Here is a 22,737-nt window from a genome sequence, read left to right as displayed (position 1 = left end):
GCTTAATGTGAGACACTCGGGCACTCTTATTGTCGTCAAGGTGTTAGATTGTCTTTTGAAGCGAGCATATGCTAATATTGCTGAAGGGTGGTTCAATACATTGCATGCTATTGTTTACCTTTTACTCAGATATAAGCCCATTAAAAAAAAGGTAAAGTACATTCACCACCTGGCTGTTTTGGCCGACAATCTTCTGTACAAGTAGGCTTCAAACGCTTTTTCTTATGTGAGAGTTTGAATTCCCAGCAGTGATGTAACAAGCTTTTCAGCAGATGTCTTGCCCCAAGTGGATATCCAGGAGTCACAACTCAGTGTTATTCAGATGGAAATGTAATTGACTGACCTGTGGATCAGAATTGCTGACACACTTAAGACAGAAATTGTTCAGGATGAGAAAGTCATTGTATTGGTCACATCCTGAATGGTGCAATTTTCTCCCGTTTATTTTTTTCTTCTTCTCACTCAGTACGGTTTTAGGTTTTGCCACTTATTCTTCTTTCAAGTCAGGATTTCATGGTGTGGGTAGTCAGCATTGGGTTCAGCATGGTAAAGTGTGTTAATCTGTGTCCATGTAGGTGGTGACCGGATCAGGGCGTCAGGAAGCCCAAAAGACTGATGCTGAGTACAGGAAGCTGTTTGACTTGGCCCTGCAGGGCATCCAGCTGCTCTCCCAGTGGAGCGCTCACGTCATGGAAGTGGTGAGGAAGCACATATTGCACGGAAAGAAAACATTCTGATTTCTAATCCTTTCTGTTGAGCTATAGACACTGCAAAGACTTGCAAAGGGTTTTCAGGTATTATTACTGTATTGGCCCGAATATAAGTAAATTATACATAATAAATAAATAAATACGGTTATTTTTTTCCTTGAAATACGTCTGAAAAAGTGGCCACCTGGCAGCAAATAATGACGAGCCAGTATGTCTAAACTTGACCCGAGCCCGACTACGTTAATGTAAACTAAAGCACACACCTGTTTCTGTCCATTTGTCTGTCTGGGGACGCTGCTGAATGCAACGGCTGGCAGAAATTGACAGCAACTCTATTTTCACTAGAATAAACTTGAACAGGCTAATTGGTATTAGAAACAGGCCCACCAATAGACTACAGTTTACTTTAATTTGTATGGTATTTGAGGTAAATACCATAAGTTCATTTACAAATGTGATTACATTTTATTTAGTTTAAATGTGAAAATTGTTTCTAAAAGATATTTATTTTTCAAAAATGATTTTATTAAAAGATGTTCAAAACCACAGCCTACCTTTAGTGTATTCAATGTGTTTTTAATATCATTATTTTCAAATAAAGCAAGATTTGGTCTTCAAAAAGTATTTTTCCAAAAGTGAGTCTTGAAAAAGAGGAGATCGTTATAATCAGGGTAGTCTTATATTTGGGTCAATACGGTATGGCTTCAATGGATAGCACATTACTCCCGATTGATTTATGGTGTTGTGGATTTTTTTTTGACAACATCTCTTACAAACCTTCGGACTTCCCTCACAGTACTCCTGGAAACTAGTTCATCCAACCGACAAGTACTCAAACAAAGAGTGCCCCGACAACGCTGAGGAGTATGAGAGAGCCACCAGATACAACTACACCTGCGAGGAGAAGTTTGCTCTTGTGGAGGTCAGTTACGACTTCATCGCACACTTAGCTGTTTTTGAACTACTGTTGGTCTCGTCACTGATTAAATTTTGCTTTTGGCAGGTGATGGCAATGATAAAGGGACTGCAGGTGTTGATGGGACGCATGGAGAGTGTGTTCAATCACGCCATCCGTCACACCATCTACTCTGCTCTGCAGGACTTTGCTCAGGTCACTCTGCGTGAACCACTGCGACAAGCCATCAAGAAGAAGAAGAATGTCATCCAGAGGTTTGGACCGCACCACAGACAAAATCACTCAAGTAATCACATCTCAGCTGCAGATTGTCACACAGCACCCCTACATACACTCACCTAAGGATTATTAGGAACACCTGTTAAATTTCACATTAATTAAATTATCTAATCAACCAATCACATGGCAACTGCTTCAATGCATTTAGGGGTGTGGTCCAGGTCTAGACTATCTCCTGAACTCCAAACTGAATGTCAGAATGGGAAAGAAAGGTGATCTAAACAACTTTGCGTGTGGCGTGGTTGTTGGTGGCAGACGGGCTGGTCTGAGTATTTCACAATCTGCTCTCTGTTACTGGGATTCTCCAGTACCAACCTTGAGGCGGATTGGGCTACACCAGCAGAAGACCCCACCGGGAAACACTCATCTCCACTAAAAATAGGAAAATGAGGCTACAATTTGCACGAGCACACCAAAATTGGACAGTTGAAGACTGTAAAAATGTTGCCTGGTCTGATGAGTCCCGCTTTCTGTTGAGACATTCAGATGGTAGAGTCAGAATTTGGCGTTAACAGAATGAGAACATGGATCCGCCATGCCTTGTTACCACTGGGCAGGCTGGTGGTGGTGGGGATGTAATGGTGTGGGGGACCCCCTTTCTCCTTCAGAACTGCCTTAATTCTTTGTGTCATTGATTCAACAAGGTACTGGAAGCATTCTTTGGAAATGTTGGACCATATTGATAGGATAGGGTCAAACACGGTATTAGTATGGTGTTCCTAATAATCCTTTAGGTGAGTGTATATTATTGTGTTAACATCATCGCCCAAATGATAGATGTGTGAATTATTCATTCCCTGTACCTGAGAATGCAAAAAATAGAGTAAGAGCCTTCTTCCTTGAGGGGCTGGTGGAGTGTAAAACTCAGCTAAATGGAGAGTGAATATTCGACTTGCATTCATCAGGTGGACAGAAACTCTTTGCTAATATGTTTGCAATAGCAACTAAAAATGTGATATGGCAACGTTGTTTATAGCTCGTTTCTGCTGCCCTCAAGTGTCCAAACAAAAGTTGAATAATACTAGAAATATTCCTTTTTTGGGCCATTGACACAAATTTACAAAATCTGAACTTTAATATATTATGTTTTCATAGCCAAACATAACCAAATTGCTTTTGGAAGTATTGTAATTTTGGAGGTGATGGTGAATCTGTTTTCCTGCAGATTCCCCAGAATGCTCCAGTGAACTTCTGTGCAGCTGCTCCCTTAGAAATCAAAAAAAAAAAGAAAAGAACCCTACTGAGTTGCTAAGGCCCTCCAGCTAATTTGTCATTAGCAACAAAATTTTCTGCGCACTTTATCACATTCATAATTCACAAGGGAAGTTGTGTGCAGCAATTCCAAAGGTTGACAAAAAAACTCATCGCAGTTTTTGAATTGTCCTCTCATTGCAGCGTCCTCCAGGCCATCCGGAAGACAGTGTGTGACTGGGAGACCGGCCGGGAGCCACACAACGACCCTGCCCTCCGGGGAGAAAAAGATCCCAAGGGTGGCTTTGATATCAAGGTTCCTCGCCGAGCAGTGGGGCCCTCCAGTACACAGGTCTCACCTCTGCGCCTCTGCTTATAAACCCATTCTGAAACACACCTCGCATTAACCTTATACTATTGTTATCCTTTCCCACCACCTTACACACTGTGACCCAGGCTGCACTGTGACCCAGCACAGTAATCAGGCTTATGAAGCTCACAGTGCCCCTATAGCTTTTCAGATTTGAGCTCAGGTCATGTCAAAGTTGAATCATTCCATGTTAAGAGAGATAATATATAAGCCAGGAAGATCTCAGGCAGGGCGGCTGCGCCTCATAAACCAGCCTGCTCGGTATTCTGTGATGTTCTCTCTTCAAGTCTTTCTGGAAGACTATTAATACGTCCTTCTTCTTGAGAGTACACTTGTACGGCTCAATTTAAATCCATACAACACAGTGCTGAATACTAATCGTCTGTGCTGGTATGTTATATATACTGTATATATCACACAAATTGGCATTTTGTAGTAGCATCCCTTATGTTTCATAAACCACACAGATCAGCTTAAAGCTCAGTTCCAAGAACTAATCTGTATTCCAGGTGGAGGACTACAAAGCCCAGCTAAACAACCACCTTCTGTGTGTATATACACCCTGAATCCATAGTGCTTTGAGGTGTGAATGATAAAGATCATGAAAACTGGAGTAAGAAAAATGTCGCCCACTGAGGTGAACTCAACGCACTTCAGCCTCTCTGTTGATGCATGTTTGCTGTGGTTTAAAGATTCCTAGTAAATGTCGCTTTTAATTAGATAATATTCTGTGACCTGTTGGAGGCAACACAGAGAAGAGCTTTTACACAAGCTATATACATAATTTGCGGATGACTCATCTCGGGGGAGGATTAATCTGCCTACCGAGGCGAGGTCCAGTGTTCCGACAACAACCGGACACTAAATAAAAACAACAAAAAATAAAAAACTTATCATAGACTTCAGGAAGTACAGAGGTGACCCCCCTTCATAAATAGAGAGTGTGTTGAAAGAGGTCACAGTATCTAATCACATATCACAACCTCTCTTGGTCTACCAACACCACAGCTGCTGTCAAAACGTTACAGCAGCGTCTGCACTTCCTGCAAGTTCTTAGGGAGAGATATCTTCGGGAGCATCATCACATACTGCCTCACAGCGTGGTAGGCTGGCTGCTCAGTAGCCGACTTAAAGCCCTTAAAGCCCTTTCATCAACACCGCACAGAAAATCATCAGCGGCCCTCTCCCCTGACTCCAGGACATTGACACCCGCTACCTCTTACAGTTTTTTTTAAATTAAAGACAGTTCCCCCCCCCCCCTCCCCGGCCACCATCTCAGGGACCATCAGAACACCAACCATCAGACTAATAAACACTTTCTTTCCGAAGGCCATCCAGGCTCTAAAGCCACACACATAATGACCCTTTACCCAATATTTCACATTTACGCAATATTATATTATTATTAAGAACTGTGCAATGTATTTATTGTTGTCACAAACTGTTGTTTAACGATGAATGTTGGTTGTTGAATACTTGTTTTTCATTTTTTCTACATAGCTCTACATGGTGAGGACTATGCTGGAGTCTCTCATTGCTGACAAAAGTGGCTCTAAGAAGACTCTGCGCAGCAGTCTGGATGGCCCCACCATCCTGGACATGGAGAAGTTCCACCGCGAGTCCTTCTTTTACACCCATCTGCTGAACTTCAGTGGTGAGAAAACGGAAACGCTTGACCCGTAGCTCTTTGCGAGCACTTTGCTTGCTATAGAACTGCTGTAAGATGGACAGTTTCTCGTAAAGGTTCTCCTCTTCCTCTTCCAATGCAGAGACCTTGCAGCAGTGTTGTGACCTTTCCCAGCTCTGGTTCAGGGAGTTCTTCCTGGAGCTCACAATGGGCCGCAGGATCCAGTTCCCCATCGAGATGTCCATGCCCTGGATCCTCACCGACCACATCCTGGAGACCAAGGAGGCGTCCATGATGGAGTAAGCAGAGCATACAGCATCTTTTTTGTGTTCTGTAATAAATCATTCCACTTTCAATACACTTCAGTTTCACACAATGTTACAGCGTGTCTACAAAGGAGACATTTCAGCCACTTTTTTTTTTGTCGTTCATCTCACGCACGCTAACAGCTCACGTTTCACTTGCGCTACTCATATGTGTGTAAACACGCCCCCAAAGCATATTTTTTCACTTAAGCTTTATTTCTTCCAGTTTTCCCCCCTAACTGTAGTGATTGCAGGTTGGGTTCTGAGTGCTGCCAAAACACGGTTGACCTACACTCAAAACTGTGCCTAAATGCATTCTGTGTAGACGCAGACAGAGCAGGGAAGCTGCTGCTGCTCTGCTAACGTGCTGCTTTTGCTTCCTGGGCTGTAGACACGCTTTCCTCTCTCATTCCTACTAAATTTCCTCCTATTATTCTTTAGACATCCTGATGTCTTTCTCTGAGCTTTTGTCTAGCTTGTATTAGCTTTAACACAATAGTCTAAATCAAGCAGTCGGAAGCTAGACTAACCAATCCTGTCTGTCTTTTAAAGTTCACAGAGGTCTGGAGAAACTGTTGGGTAACATTCTGGGATAATTACACTTTTTGGCATATTGAGAAGCAACAACTATAGCTTTAAAAATGCTAGTGTGCGCCCCATGTACAAAGGCTAAGTTCTTACCGCAGCGGCGGCAGGTTTGGTTCCGACCCATGGCCCTATGCTGCATGTCATTCTCTCTCTTTCTCCCTCCCATTTCACGTCTCAAGCTGTCCTGTCTAATGAAGGTCTAAAATGTCCAAAAAATAATCTTAAAAAAAACAAAATATTGCCAATGTCCCAAAACCTAGACAGTTCTCCACTGTGTAATTTGATGAGTAGAGGTACTAAAATGCCACACTGTGTCTTTGCCTTCTCCTAACCACATTTTGGGCTTCAATTTTGACAAGACAAAGTTGTGTGAAATTGTTAGTTGTGTGACTGGCCAGATGTATTCAATCAATATATACATATATACAGTCTTGTCTCTTCCATCTTATGTTTTCAAAAAGGACCCTGGGTAAAAGCCTCGATTGGGATTAACCGGAAATGTTATCGTGTTTGTTTTAAATCTTTGCTGCAGGATTATGTTGATACGAGGCAGGTTTTTACATAAGCCATTAAGCACATCAACTGGCATGAATGAATGAAGTGCTCTAATTCTTCAACGGTTCACCCAGAATTGCTAAAAAAAAACAACCTCTGCAATTGAACTTTATACGTGTTTAATATTGACGGTATCATTTTATGGAACCCAAATAAATTGCTGTTCAACAATTTATGAAGTGGACTGTACAGTATGTGGGAACAGTTGTTCTAGTATGTGAAGCACATTGGAAGATAAGCTGTGCAGTACGCTCACTTATGTTAATTTGATATGTTTAATCCCTAAAATTTGAATTTAAGTTTTACATTTCTGACTGAAAATGCTTGACAGGTTTTCCCAGACTTGTGTCTGAAAAGACTGAAATGAGTCATCAGGATTGGATCAATCTGGTTTGACAAATATAATGGTTCTGCACCTTTTGTACCCCGCTACATTTTCAGCAGTCTCTAACCCAACATGGAGGCTCTTTCTGTCAGCTTCCCTTCGTTTGAACAAGTTGCCATATTCCAATCTCTGCCCGTATTCATACTGTTGGATGGAGTCATAGTGCAACACTTGTGGGGAATCCAAACAAAGGCACTTTTAAATAAAGGTTTTTGCTTTAATCCCCTCCCAGGTATGTGCTGTATCCCCTGGATTTGTACAACGACAGTGCACACTACGCCCTGACCAAATTCAAGAAGCAGTTCCTCTATGACGAAATAGAGGCTGAGGTAATAAAATATTTGGTGTACGTACTGGATGATTTGAAGTGATCAAGAAGCAACAACACAAAATGTGTAATTAGAAAATGCAACTGTATGTACGTACAGTACTAAAACACCACTACCACCACTAAAACACCATGGTAAATTCACCCCATTCCATAGTAATAACAAATACATTGTGCTAAATTAATACAAATAAAAAAGAGCAACATCTCAAAATTGCATACAAATAATAGCAGAGTGATAGTGGTTTCTTCCCCATTTAAGATGGTCATCACACATTCAAAAATGTACTTTCACCCACACATGCTAATTTGAACCTCTCTTGTTATTTCAGGTGAACTTGTGCTTTGATCAGTTTGTCTACAAGCTGGCTGATCAGATATTTGCCTACTACAAGATCCTAGCAGGAAGGTAGGTGAAATATCTGTGCGTTTCATACTGTTCCATAAGTAAGGATATGGTGGGTTTACCTGTGTTGTCAGTGATTGAGTAAGTGATTCCCAGCGAGGGGTACTTCAGCAGTTGCCAGGGGTCACAGGTAAAGATTGTGGAGTAGTAGATATTTATAAGAATTTTATTTATTATTTGATTAAAAAAGATATCGAAACATATGCTTTTTAGGCGGATATATAAATAACCATCTAAATTGGTGTGATACAGACCATTAGTAAATGTATTGTCATAACTAAAAGTAATGGATACATGGTTCAAGGATCCAGCTTCTGCCGAGTGTTGCAATTTGACCAAATTTGACCAAATTTGACCAAATTTGACCAAATCAACCTAAAGGCCTTTTCACAGTGTTGTTCAGCATCCACTTGTAATTAATTGAAGGGAACACATTTGGAACATGGCTGTTGGTGTCAATAAAGTTTTTTTTTTTTTAGTTAATCTGATGGTGCGTTATCTGGTGGGTTAATGTTGGGAACCACTGTTGTGATACACTTTTTTTATTTTCATTCTACAATAAATTGTTATTTAAAACATTGAATCACACTTTGATGGAAACACCATGTCCAAGTAACTTGACTCCTTCTCGGTTTATCTGAATCCCTCAGCCTTCTGCTTGACAAACGTTTGAGAGCTGACTGCAAGAACCAAGGGGCCAACATTCCATGGCCGGCCTCCAACCGCTATGAGACACTGCTGAAGCAACGCCACGTCCAGGTACCAATCGTATGCATTGTGACCGCTCTGTACTGCCACCTTCGTTATTCCGGCGCCATGTTGCGTCTAACTAACAGGTTGTGTATCTCAGCTTCTAGGCCGCTCCATTGACCTGAACAGGCTCATCACTCAGAGGATTTCAGCTGCCCTTTACAAGTCTCTAGAGCTGGCCATCAATCGCTTCGAGAGTGAGGACCTTACCTCAATAATGGTATGTTCCTTTTAAATCTTTTTTTAATAAGTACATAACATCCTTGTATTTTCTACTACTGTGTGTTGGTGTACACTTGTGGACTATTTTTTCTGTGTATTACTTGGTTAAAGGAACTGGAAGGTCTCCTGGACATCAACCGCATGACACACAAGCTCCTCAGTAAGTACCTGACCCTGGACAGCTTGGACGCCATGTTCCGCGAGGCCAACCACAATGTGTCGGCGCCCTACGGCCGGATAACACTGCACGTCTTCTGGGAGCTCAATTACGACTTCCTGCCCAACTATTGCTACAACGGCTCCACCAATAGGTGCGTTAGTTTTAGTCACTGTCAGCTGTTGCTGTCAATACTCTTGCCTGTTCTTTCTGGAGCTAAAGTGTCATGGTGGCAAACTACTTTGCTAATTAACTCTGACATTTGTTTCAAAGAGAAGAGTCCAAAATAGCTTTCAATCCAAATGTATTCTATTGCAAAACATGAATTCCTGCCAGTGTACTGCCATCATGGTTTATGGCCGATTGGTAGTTCCATCAATCATTAATTACATAATACAGGTGGCACACAGTGGTCTCAGCTCATAGATCACCTGCTCAGGGTCAGACCAACATTTCAAAAAGAAACGCTGCTCGTTCTGAATCAGATCCCTGATGCCTCATCATGTGCATTAAATACTAGGGCTGGGTACCGAATTCAACACTTTTTAAGCACAGACCAAACTGCTTTTACAGTATTGAGTATCGAAAAATGCCTCGTCATTCAATACCCAATTTCAATATCTTAAGAGTTAATCTCTTTAGTGTCAGTGAGCCAGTAAACACGCAGCATGCTTCTACTAAGATCTAATTATGCTGCTGATTGGCTGTCTAACATTAGACGTTGTAGAGACCTGCAGGAAAAACTCTACGTTACACAGAGACGGGACTCACATAGTAGGAGCTGAGAAATAAAATAAAAAGAGTTGTGCCATAATGTGTAGTGTTCATGTCTTTTTGTTTTATAAAATTGGTATTGAAAAAAGTATTGTTTCAGAACCAGTATTGAAGTCACGGTATTGGTACTGGTTTTTGAATGATACCCAGCCTTCTAAAATACCCAGATGTTGGTGATGATAGCGATGTTTGATGAATCTCTTTGTGTGTCCAGGTTTGTGCGCACTGTCCTGCCATTCTCTCAGGAGTTTCAGAGGGACAAGCCGCCCAACGCTCAGCCCCAGTACTTATATGGGTCAAAGGTCAGTACTTTTTCATCACCCACATCACCACTTTATTTTCGTGGATTACATGCATGGGGGGAAAAAAAAGGTGTATTTTTATTGATTTCTGCCTGTGTATAACCTCTTTCATGTCCACATGTTGAAGCCAAACAGTCATCACATGTTAGTAATTTATAGATTACAAATGGGTAAGCATCATTATGGTAAAAGATGTGTGAAATATATTTAAAAAAAATGCGAGATAAAGTGAACACTGTGATCGAAAGGTTTTTCATGAGCTTCTTATTTACAAGAGCAAATTATATAAACAGGATGAGTCATTGTTTCAAGTGTTGCATTTGCAGAACATTTATTATTGAGAACTTTGGAGTAAGAGCCTGACAGGCGTCACAGAGAAAAGTTTGTGCTCTTGATTTAGTGTGTCATTCATGCTAGATCAGAGGAAGTAGCGTGATGTGCATGAAATCAGATATCTAACTGGCCATCATCAATCAAACCCATGTTGTTGCATGTCCATACCTGTTGGCGATTTTTCATCCAGACAGCTGTTCTAAAAGGGCAAACAATTAAATAACAAAACACGTACACGTTGAAACTGTTGCTAAATTAAAGTTCAGGGCTCTCTGACACGCAGAGGAAGAAGAAGAAGTTGCCTTACCCCTGATCCAAAATAATAACAAATAAATATGAATTAGATCAGATAATAATGTAGCCTGATAAAGCAAGACATGCCACAAACCAGTTACATGATCCCTGAATTGCATAGCCAGGCTTGTTGGAGACTTGAAGTTAAGTTGGGCAGTTACTGAGTATATTAAGAGGTAATATTAATGCATTTTTCATAACACGATGCATCAGCGTCTCTTTGTCCAGTTGACAATGCAATTGTATCATATATCAAATCTGGTCAACCGTGCCAGGCTCTCCTGTGCGTTAATCTACGCCAGGGTAATGTTGGAAAAGATTTCCTTTTTTTTAATTCAGCGAGCAATAGCAGAATACTGAAGGCCATTCCAAATAGTCAAACTAAATATGAATTAGATCTCATGATGTTAGTTGTCTGACTGCAACAGGTAAACTCTGTTTATTTTGTACAAGATGCGCAAAGTGATACATGTAAAGCTTGCAGTGTCTTGGTTGCAGTATGACAAGAAGAACCGATGATAAAGTGTGTGTGTTAATATTAGTAATGTTTCAAGAGCAAGAATTAAGTAATCCGTGGGCGCAAATTATTAAAAGAGCACACAGTTTTAAGAGATGAGACAAGATTAACCTTTATTGTCATTGCACAGAGACCCATACAACCAAATTGTGAGTGCCACAACTGCAGGTGCATTCAAGATAATAAACAAGATGGACAATAAATCAAGAGCACGGATTAGTAATTCAAGATTTACAAATTAGTTTCTGTTTTTTTTTCTCCACGACACCTTCCGGGCTTTCGTAGAATTTAAACATTGGATGAAAAAACTCTGTGATAATTCAGTCTGGGCACAACAATGCTTTGATGACCTCAATCCAGTTGATTCATACTGGCTCGGCGCCAGACAGCTTAGCGAGTGTCCTCAGCTCGTGGTCCTGGGTAATTATGTTGCCAGTGGTCTGCATCGAGAGCGGGGGCTGCATGTTGCTGGCATGTTTGGCGCTGTCCTCGCTGGTGCGTCTAGGAGCGTAGAGGCGTCCAGATCCAGACATGTCTTGGCGGTTGGAGTTTGTCACAACATGGCAGCCGTCTGCGTCCTGTCTGGGGATGGAGCAGATGGTGTGGAGACATCCCCACAACAGTATGCCGGCAATGACCAGGAGCAAGACGCAGCAGGTCAGCCAGACGCCCATGGCGAGCTCCCACCCGGCCCGGTCGTGAGCTTCGCTGCCGTCACTCAGAGTGCTGAACACCTGGCACTGTTCGCGCACCGGATTGGCTGCCTGACATGTCACGCACAAGAAGTAGGCAGTCTGGGGGAGGAGGTTGGCCAGGTGCGTGCTGGTCTGACTGACGGGGATGCGTTCCTCGTGCATGAAACTCTTGCGCTTGTAGCCCATGAGCAGGCTGTTCCAGTTTGGGTCGTACATGACGCTGTAGAAGGTGTCCAGGCAGCTGGGGGACGACGGCCAGCTCACTCTGGCCGAGGTGGCAGAGATGTTGTACACCGCAATCCCCATGATGCAAGGCTGTTTCTGTAGTCGGTCGGTCCGTCTGCTTCTAGAGCCAAGTTGAAATGAGAGGAGTTTTTCTCAGTTATCTTTGTGTTCTCATGGTGTAAAGCTGAACTGGAAAAGAGAGATAACATAAACACAGAGTAGAAGACGGGATTAATTCATTTTTCATTTAGTCCCGGCAATGTCTGATCTTTGTGCTTCTCAGCTAGAAACTTTTTTATTTATTTATCTTTAGATTATTTTTGGGGCATTTTAGGCCTTTATTTGATAGGACAGCATAGACATGAAAGGGGAGAAAAGAGGGAGAATGGCATGCAACCGGCCCTTTGCCCAAGGGTCCGAACCAAACCCGTGGCCGCTACAGCGAGGACTGAGCCTCTGTACATGGGGCGCACACCCTACCAGGTGAACTACCCAGGCGCCCCAGCTAGGAACTCTATATTGAGCCTTCATCACTAACAAGTATTTTTTGTTGGTGTTGTGTTGCTTGTGTGGTGTGATTACAGTACACCTATAGAGGCAATAATTGTTTTTAAATTACATCCCTTCTGTACATCTCGCTCACAGTGAATAGTGCTAAACATAATTATAGTAATGTCGTGGCAACCTACCCATCATACAAAACCTCAAAAGTGAGAGAAAAACATTAGAGGATAATAAGCATTGTATGAAGGATTATCTGGAACAAAGTGCAGTGGTGGGAGGGAGATGAGCGTGCCGTACGCACAGATGTTCAGCAAATGACATAATGCTGAATGATTTTTGAAGAGGCTCATCTGTGCTGTAAAGTCACCTGTTACAGGACAGGTGGCAAACTATATGACTATTTATATGAACATTAGGTCAGCTATTCACATGACCATAGTCATTTATCATTGCTTTGGCAGAAAATGCAACAAGTAAGCCTTGCTATTGAATCATATTACTCTCAAATGCAACTATACACATGTTCATTGTGTAAATCCCTACATGCAAAATAGATGGATAGACGTAGGCTAGATGTAGAACAATACAACTCCCTTACAATTTAGAGCAACCAAACAGGTGACAGGTGAATATATCACAGCAGATTGTTGTAGGGGGCGGCTGCATCGTGCCTAAAGATTTTTCCCTCATTGCATTGCAAGAGAGGATATCAGGTGTGGTGTCGATAAAATGTTGTGGCCAGACAGACAGGAGATTGGTTGACCCTTGAGCGATCATTTTGCTGTTGTATATCTTTTTTCTGTAAAAGCTATGTATTTGCAATTGACAGGTGTGTACACACAATGAGAAAGTATAGCGTGTGCCATGGATGACATCAATACTTTTCAGCTGCCTAAATATACAATGTTAGCAACTAGACAATATAACATAGTGGGTAACTATCACCCTTTCAGAGTACGCTGTCATTAGACAAGATGTCTTTACATTTTGAATGTCTTGGTCTAAACAATGATAAAGGAACCTTTTGTTTTGATGACAATGATTTAGATGGATTTATTGACATTTGAAACATGAGTTGATTATTTTGATAGAGCGATCACCTTTTGCAGGTCACATAGAGTGATGTGCAGAACACGTGGTGTAAGGATTGTCCTTAGAGTTTTGAAAATTGTACGTTTATTTCAGTAAATGTGCCAAAGCGACTGTAAAAAAAACTGTAAAACCCTGGTCAGGTTTGAATAGCCTGGCCAGTAGCTTTAGCTTTGATATTTGATATTTATTGAAACTTATAAAATGTAAAATAATTGAAGTAACTTAAAGGAACACGCCGACTTATTGGGAATTTAGCTTATTCACCGTAACCCCCAGAGTAAGACAAGTCGATACATACCCTTCTCATCTCCGTGCGTGCTGTAACGCTGTCTGACGGTTCCAGCATTAGCTTAGTCCAGCACAGATCCTGCAGGTAACTGGTTCCAACTAGCCTACTGCTCCCAATTGTGACAAAAGTGACAAAATAACACCAACATGTTCCTATTTACATGTTGTGATTTGTAGAGTCACAGCGTGTACAAAAATCAACGTAACATGAGACACAGCCATCTTCTAACAGTAAACAAACCAGGAACTATATTCTCAGACAGGCTTGCTGCGAGCATATCACTCCGCCCAAGTACTATATTCTTCCGCCTGAGAATATAGTTCCCAGTTTGTTTACAGTTAGAAGACGGCTGTGTCTCATGTTACGTTGTTTTTTGTACATGCTGTGACTCTATAAATCACAACATGTAAAAAGGAACATGTTGGAGTTATTTTGTCACTTATTCGGAGCAGTAGGATTACTGGAACCATTCACCTGCATGTTCTGTGCTGGTCTGATGCCGCTGGAGCCGTCAGACAGCATTACAGCACACACGGAGATGAGAAGGGTATGTATCGACTTGTCTAACTCTGGGGGTTACGGTGAATAAGCTAAATTCCCAATAAGTCGGCGTGTTCCTTTAAAACAGATGGCAGGTGGTGACATTAGAATACTTTAAGGTGTAAAATAGAAAACCAGATTTGATCTGTTAAATATTTTTTTGATTTACATGAAACCAAATAATTTCATGTCAAATAATTAGCTGTGAACACGTGTTCATTCAACAAGGCACATTCAAAGTACATGGTCAAGTATGTTTTTTTTTTTTAAATAGGCTTTCTTTTTCTTTTTTTCCTATTGTGTCAGCTGTAGCCCATAGCAACAAAACATGTATTTATCTATATGGTAATGAGCCATATTAAGAGAATAATAAGTGTTCATCCATTCAAAGCATTACTTACCAGAATAACACTGAGAGCACGTTATTCTGTGCCTGAGGTGTTGGTGCTGATAGACTATCCCGACGTCCTCTTTCTAGAATCTATTCCCCTGTCAGGTTATGAAGAGCTCTGACGCCTGGTGCTGCCGTGTAGGTTTTCAACCTCAGGAGTGGACCGGAGATTGGCGTGTCCTTGTCTCCTCTGCTGCCACACCAGTGGGAGTGCTGCTGGATTAGAGCAGCGGCAGCTCTGACTCTCTGCCGACAGGGGAGAGAGGGAGCTGAAACCTCTTGCAGTGGATGAAAAGAAAAGAATGCATTGTGTAGAAACAGTTCAACATCCAAATGGGTCATTATACTGTACGTATTTTTAAATGGTTGTAAATGAGGCTTCTTTGATATTGTTTTCTGTTCCCAATTTTCCCTGCTAGTTCACCTACAGACATCAAGGTGATATTGATCATTCATTTCCCCTTGAACAGCACTTTGGTCCATATGGTATCTTTTACAAATCTAGTGGCAGGGTATGGTGAGGGGGCTGAAATGTTGTTCAGTGGGTCGATCCATCTGTCCGACCATTTGTTCCTGCTGCAAAGTCTCTTAACATCTGCTGGCCAGATTGTCATAACATTTCCTGTGGATATTCATGGTCCCCAGAGGTTGATTCCTAATGTTGCCAGTGATCTCCTGACACTTGTTCCCATTAAGCAGATTTTTTTTAAAAACCTTCAAAATCTAACAGGCAGATTGCTGTGAAATTTACCCTTTGCATTTTTAACAGTACATGAGCTTTCCTCTACTGCCGCCCTCAGGATCAAATCTTCGTTTTGCCCACAAGACGTCTCCTAATCTACTGGGCAGGTTGCCAAAATATTCAGGGATTCAAGGATTTATTGTCGTCATTACACAATCCAGGATTACAAAATGAAATGTAGGTGTAGTTGTAATTTAGGGTGATAGACTTCTTTTTTAATTGACGATCTCATGGGACAGTTTATTTAGGCACATATGTTGTTGGTAACATGTCGGTTGGTCGGTCCACCACATTGGTCAAGACTGAAGTATCTCAACAACTTGTGTGTGTGTGTGTGTGTGTGTGTGTGTGTGTGTGTGTGTGTGTGTGTGTGTGCGTGTGCGTGCGTGTGTGTGTGTGTGTGTGTGTGTTTCACATTTGTGGTTTTAAGGGGCAACTTTATCTATCTCGTTGGATTGGTACAGATATCCACATCCCCCACAGGATGAACTGTAATAAATTTACTTTACTTTATGTATTGTGGGCTTTTAGGAACATCGCAGCCTCCGGGGGATGCTAACAGCCATTAGACATTAAGTTGTTTAAAAAAACAAAAACATGTTTTGTATAATTTCCAAACATAAACTGTTGATGTGCCCTTGGATGTTAAAAAGTATTCTCTGTGACGAAGTGACTCAGCGCTTCTACACCCACAGGAGCAGTTCCGTTCACTACCCATTTGTTAATAATGGAGAGAATGTTACTGAGCAGTGGCTTCAAAAGACAACCCTAACACTTTTCTGCTTACTGTTTATCTTTTAAAGAGTCGTCCTCACTTCCTTGATCCGTATCAAGGATGATTATAAGCATACAATGTTTATTCGAGTGATGAAATAAGTGTTGGTAGTTGTGACTTGATCTTCTTCTCATCACCACTCATCTTTCCTCTGCATGCAGACCTTGAATCTGGCGTACACTAGCATATTCAACACCTACAGGAACTTTGTGGGCCCCCCGCACATTAAGGTCATGTGCAGACTGCTGGGTTACCAGGGCATCGCCGTGGTGATGGAGGAACTGCTGAAGGTGGTCAAAAGCCTGGTGAGTAGGACAGTAAGCAGCAATGGTTTGTGGGAGGCGCAGTTTGATTGCTGGAACTTCCTGCTGTTACAGAATGAGGAGGGGTTATAGGAGGTCGCTTTCTTTGTTAGTTATGAATGAGACTGATGTAAATAAGTACTAAAAAAAAGGGATCTTTGTTAGATTTGTTTTTCTGTGTGTCTGTTCTTCATGGTTTCCTATTAACTGAGTATTTGAACTGTATACACTGCTTAATGCTCTCATTCTCTTGTATAGCTTCAGGGCACCATAATGCAGTATGTGAAGACCCTGATGGAGGTGATGCCCAAGATCTGCAGACTCCCCCGCCACGAGTACGGTTCCCCAGGTAACTGACCATGTAGTCTATATCCACGACGTTCCACTTCTGGGATTGTTCAGGTGCCGTCAGAAATTCTGCCGGATGTCCGTCCCCTTCCTCTTCCTTTTTTGTTGGCGTTCTAACCTCCGGTGGATTTGTGAGGACTATGGTTAACTGCTCCTCAGATCTCTGCAGGGTAAATCCAGACAGCTAGCTAGACTATCTGTCCAATCGGAGTTTTCTGTTCCACAAATAAAACTACTTTTGAATGTACACATGTTCCACCAAAACAAGTTCCTTCTCGAGGCAATTTAGCAGAGGCACCGTGGCTCCGTCCGGCGCTTAGCACCGCCGAAGAGAAATGCCAATAAACGGGAGCATTTTTTTTCTCCCATCCTGGAATGCTGTGTGGACTAGTCAGACCCTCCTCCGCAGCGCTGTGGAGGAAGGTCTGGACATGAGAGACTACTGACCATGTAAGCTCTACTTGTTGGAAGCAGAGCTGCAAAGATGAATCGATATCTCTCAGTTGTCAACTATTAAATTAATCACTGACTATTTTGAAAATTCATTAATCGGTTTAAGTCAGTTTTTATAAAAAAAAACAAAAAAAACATTCTCTGATTCAAGCTTCTTAAATATGAATATGTTCTAGTTTCTTCTCTCCTCTGTGCAGAGGTGTCAATTCCAGGTCCAGAAAGTAAAAGTCCTGCCATGTGTTTATTCCACCAATGAACTCAGCCAGCTGATTTTACTTTTACTTTCTGGACCTGGAATTGACACCTCTGCCTCTGTGATAGTAAACTGAATATTTTTGAGTTTTGGACAAAACAAAAAGACATTTGAAGATGTCATCTTGGGCTTTGGGAAACACTGATCCACATTTTTCATCATTTTCTGATAGTTTATAGACCAAAAAACTATTCCATTAATCAAGAAAATAATAATGAGATGCAGCAAAGGGCCACAGGTTGGATTCGAACCTGTGCCTGCTGCATTCATGAGTAAATCTCTATATATGGGCGTCCGCTCTACCAACTGAGCTATCCGGGCACCCTACACTCCTCTTCAAAGAACCAAGCTGTGCAACTAATAACAATGAGCTATTTTAAAGCTTTAATTGAAGCTTTGTATGCGAGGAAAACTCAAACTGACGTCTGTAGCAAATAACATGCCATCAAATCTCCATGAAGTAACAGAACAAAGAAACAATGTTTGTACTTGTTTTGCTCAAATATGTTTCTCCTTTTTTAGTTTTTTCATAAAAAAAAAAAAGTACTGCGTTGGGAGCGAATACACACAGAGTACCGTCATTTTGCAGAGACCCGTATACTATACCAGAAAATTAGCCATGCTGCAACAAAAGCAGTACAAATGGCCAGCAGCATGTTTACGACTCAATCGGATATACACGCTGCTGTGACGGACGGTTGAGGGCTGGTAAACTGTGGGACAGATGATGTATTTGGGCTCTATTTCTTTTCAGGTATCCTGGAATTCTTTCACCACCAGCTGAAGGACATTGTTGAGTATGCCGAGCTCAAGACCGTGTGCTTCCAGAATCTGAGGGAAGTGGGCAACGCCATGCTGTTCTGTCTGCTGAGCGAGCAGAGTCTGGTACGCATTTCAGTTGCAACATTTCCAATTTCAGTGCAAATGTGATACATGGAGTTGATTTCCAACTGAAAAGTGCACTGACATTATATCTATGGTACAATCACTGAGGCGCCTGTACGCCAGTCTTCTGGTATAAAATGGGATAGATTTATTTAAATGATGGCATTTATCAGGAGAATTTCACTTATTCAGCATGCAATTAAAATGTGCTTTCATACCTTAGCATGTCAGTGTTTTGACTTTCTCTGTATCTTCCTCCCAGTCACAGGAAGAAGTTTGTGATTTGCTGCACGCCGCACCTTTTCAGAACATTCTTCCAAGAGTCCATGTCAAAGGTAAGAGTGAACATTGATTTATTTTCAAGTGGAGAGGTCTCCCTGAAGTGGTTCTACAGTAGCTGTTTCGAATGAATAAACAGTGTGTGGCTCATGGTAATGGAGGAACATGTCACCCCAGTGCAACAGCTCACTGTGTGTTTTTGGACCACAATGGAGCTCTGTGGTACAGAGGAAGAAGGCGATATCAGGGTTTGGATACTGTCGATACATTCCAATCCCGATTGTTTGGTTGTTTGTATCCTATCGTCTGTCAGTGGGTTCTGAAAGCAGTCCTCTCTGAGAACAAAGTGACACGAAGCAGCGCTCAGTTCACAATGTTCTAAAGGTTCAATGAGACCAAGAAGAATATATAGGCTAGATGTTCTAACAGTCGCTCCATTCACTTGGATGACGTGAGAGTAGATGGATGAGAAAGAGGCTGCTTAGAAAAGGTTCAGCTGGTTCAAGGTAGGTCCACGCAGATACATCTTCAGGATGGAAAACTGTAACAATTGATGATACAAATGTATGATGCCAATTAAAACAGATGAGAGAGGCTTTGATTTAGTTAGAGTTCAGAACAGATCCACAGCCTGTAGGAGCGGGACTGCAGTTATTGAGGAGGTATATTGCAGTTTTTTTGTTTGTTTTTTTACCGGTGGCATTTTGGGTCAGTTTAGCGGAGAGTGGAGCCACACAGGTTGTTTTTTTTTACCGTCACTCTCGCTCTCTTCATGATTCTAGAAATAGATATCGCTTTGTACTAATTCTTCTTGTGTAAAAGTATATTGTTAAACTTTTACCGAGTGGTCCTGTGGATTAAGACGAGGGGAATCAGTGGAGCGTCACAGCAAATACTTTGATTTGTTGACAATAATAAGAATATAGAACATCGCCTGACTCATCCTTTCACGCTTTTCTTTTCCTCACTGTGTGCAGAGGGGGAACGCCTGGATGCCAAGATGAAGCGCTTAGAGGCTAAATACACAGCCCTGCACCTGGTCCCACTGATAGAGCGCCTGGGAACCCCACAGGTACGCCGGGACAGGAAGCTGTCATTATTGTGTTCACTATAGAATCAGCATTGTTATAACATGCAACAAGTTAAAGATATTGACCAAATGATGATCATTTGTTGCCAGACCTATCTCCACAGCGCTGCGGAGGAAGGTCTGGCAACAGGAGCAAAAACTCCGGGATAGGAGAAAAGACGGTCAGGGGTTGTTTGCATTTCTTAAAACCAATCACAATCGTCTTGGGTGGCGCTAAGCTCCGGACGCAGCGAGCGTGGCTCTTTAAAATAGGAAGGAACTTGTTTTGGTGGAACATTAGCACCCAGCAAAAGAAAACCCCACATACAATATTAAATGAAGTTATTGAGATTAGCTGGATAAATGGTTAAATGTAATTTGCTCTAACCAGTGTATCGCGTGTCGTGTACTTCTTCCATAGCAAATCCCCACCAATCAGTGCTCAAACGTCCCAGTTAGACAGGAAATGCTGTGAACATACTGTATTCTTTGTAAATCTTTACAACCCAGCAGACCTGCCTGGTCACGTTTCAAATTTTCCTGAAACTTGCCATTTTCAGCGTGTGACGTTGCTCAGAGGTTCTGGTTAATGTTGCTTGATCCGACGGAGTTTAAAGTTAACGCAAAGAAACGGAAAGGGAGGGACATCCGGCAGAACTTCTGGCGGCACCGGAACTATCCAGTAAATGAACCGTCGTCGATATCGACTTTTTTTGTGACGTGAATCCTTGAACGTGTCTCCCGCCTCACTTCTCTTTCAGCAAATTGCCATTGCTCGCGAGGGCGACCTTCTGACCAAAGAGAGGCTGTGCTGCGGTCTGTCCATGTTCGAGGTCATCCTCACACGTGTGCGAGGCTTCTTGGACGACCCCATCTGGCGCGGCCCGCTGCCCAGCAACGGCGTGATGCACGTGGACGAGTGTGTGGAGTTCCACCGTCTCTGGAGTGCCATGCAGTTTGTGTACTGCATCCCTGTGGGAGCCCACGAGTTCACAGTGGAGTGAGTGCAGCATACATCTGGACCACATCCTCTCAACCACTTTCTTTTCTTTTTTTTTTTTTTTTTTTTTTTTTAAAGTGCCACATCTTTATACTCATGCACCCCGTTCCTGCTTTTCAGGCAGTGCTTCGGAGACGGCCTCCACTGGGCCGGCTGCATGATCATCTCCCTCCTGGGACAGCACCGACGCTTTGACATCCTCGACTTCAGCTACCACCTTCTCAAGGTGCAGAAACACGACGGCAAGGATGAGGTCATCAAGAGCGTGGTGAGTTGGAGAGATGACGATGAGCAACGTGCAGCGGCAGCCCATGACACAGCTGTACTAAAATAGTCCGTTATTCTTTGACTTTTTTAGGCTTTGTTTTTGAATGTCATCATAAAACTGGGGGTTTGTCCCGTCACATCAACACTGGTCAACATTTTTCACCATTTTGTGACATTTTAGACCAACCGGCTAATCGATTAATCGAGAAAATAATCACCAGCTAAAATAATGGTTAGTTGCAGCATTAATTGGAAGATTGATCAATGGAAACAATTAGTCAAAGTAAAAGTCATGAAAGTATGCATTCATTTCAACTGACAAACGTCCATTACTGTGCACGTGGTTGCATTTTATTGAATTGTCTTGGAGAAACTGGCAAACATTTTAATCTTAAATGATTTAAAGAATGTACATCTTAACTGCACTGAGGAAAAAACTCGTCTAGTCATGCCTTTTGACTTTGGTGTTCTTACTTCACATTAGTTTTTGTTATCCCACAGAAATCATTTATTTCTCACACAAAGTGAAATTGAAAGGAACGTGTCACAAAATGTCCCTTGGACCAAACTACAACTAATAATGACAGGCTTTTTGTTTGTTTTTTGGCATAAAACTGGGGGCGGCTAATTCAAACAATTAGTGCTTTGTCCCTTTCACATCAGTTGTATCACATTATTTTGAACCTTTCAATTTAACCTATTCTATCATACAGACAAGCACTTCATTTGTAAAAGGAGTCTTTAGTAAGCTGCAGCAGCACAGTGTTGTGCGTCCCTGCTGTGTGTAGCAGCTCAGTGCTTCACTTTACATTTGAGTTGACAAAATGTACTGTTGATTAACCAAAACACGACTAAATAATTGTATTAAGTGGAAAGATCTTTGTAATTACAACATACCTCTGTATTTCTGCTTCTCTTCAGCCACTGAAGAAGATGGTCGACAGAATCCGCAAATTCCAGATCCTCAACAATGAGATTTTTGCCATCCTGAATAAGTACCTGAAGTCTGGAGACGGCGAGAACATGCCGGTCGAACACGTCCGATGCTTCCAACCCCCGATACACCAGTCACTTGCTAGCAGCTGAGGTGGACCAGCGTGAAGTTCCAAACACTGTCAGCATTACTAGACTATCCGCAAATATTCCTCATTTACTTTGGGTCTTTAGTAGCGAAGGACCATTAAATGTACGGAAGGTGGGCCACGTTTTTTTTTTTTTTTTGTGTATTCACTTGTGCCTTATCACAAATTAATTGATGTTTTCCCTTTTTGGATGAACTATTTGTTTTATACTTGCAGAAAGCTATAGATCAGGAAGGTGAAATTAGTTTTATCAGATACGTATTTAAGGCTTTGCAGTGGTGGAATGTTAGGGTGGACAGTAACCTATTTTAAGTGGAGGGTGAATATTCTATATTGTAGAACATGCATGCTAAATATTTTAAAGGAAATTAAAAAAGGTAACAAAGCTCATAGTCATGTTAAGCATTTATTCACTGTGCCTTGTGTTTTAAACATTTTAATTCAATAAATATGTAACAAATCTGTGTTCATCTCAAGAGCTTTTCATGTAAACACTACCAAAAAAAAGTTCAAAACGACTTCCAACTAAAATTGTTG

General features: G+C 41.8%; 1 protein-coding gene across 2 annotated transcripts in view; it reads left to right on the top strand.

The window, feature by feature from the left end:
- The window catches only part of cyfip1 (cytoplasmic FMR1 interacting protein 1), a 51,479-nt gene extending 28,815 nt beyond the window's left edge, over positions 1-22,664 (top strand). For both annotated transcript variants that reach the window (XM_028586660.1, XM_028586659.1), the window contains exons 12-31: positions 576-698; positions 1,507-1,632; positions 1,714-1,880; positions 3,301-3,448; positions 4,967-5,120; positions 5,236-5,392; positions 7,159-7,255; positions 7,587-7,663; positions 8,311-8,419; positions 8,511-8,630; positions 8,744-8,943; positions 9,778-9,865; positions 16,424-16,567; positions 16,823-16,913; positions 18,373-18,503; positions 18,766-18,838; positions 19,760-19,854; positions 20,613-20,851; positions 20,972-21,119; positions 22,040-22,664. In XM_028586660.1, the coding sequence (XP_028442461.1) occupies positions 576-698; positions 1,507-1,632; positions 1,714-1,880; positions 3,301-3,448; positions 4,967-5,120; positions 5,236-5,392; positions 7,159-7,255; positions 7,587-7,663; positions 8,311-8,419; positions 8,511-8,630; positions 8,744-8,943; positions 9,778-9,865; positions 16,424-16,567; positions 16,823-16,913; positions 18,373-18,503; positions 18,766-18,838; positions 19,760-19,854; positions 20,613-20,851; positions 20,972-21,119; positions 22,040-22,204 (2,652 nt within the window). In that variant the 3' untranslated portion in view covers positions 22,205-22,664. The remainder of the gene's footprint in view (positions 1-575; positions 699-1,506; positions 1,633-1,713; positions 1,881-3,300; positions 3,449-4,966; positions 5,121-5,235; positions 5,393-7,158; positions 7,256-7,586; positions 7,664-8,310; positions 8,420-8,510; positions 8,631-8,743; positions 8,944-9,777; positions 9,866-16,423; positions 16,568-16,822; positions 16,914-18,372; positions 18,504-18,765; positions 18,839-19,759; positions 19,855-20,612; positions 20,852-20,971; positions 21,120-22,039) is intronic.
- Positions 22,665-22,737: the final 73 nt, after the last annotated feature.

Source organism: Perca flavescens, chromosome 9 (genome assembly GCF_004354835.1).
Source record: "Perca flavescens isolate YP-PL-M2 chromosome 9, PFLA_1.0, whole genome shotgun sequence".
NCBI classification, from domain to species: Eukaryota; Metazoa; Chordata; class Actinopteri; order Perciformes; family Percidae; genus Perca; species Perca flavescens.
The sequence above is the reverse complement of the archived record's forward strand: the minus strand, read 5'-3'. Positions and strand labels throughout refer to the sequence as shown.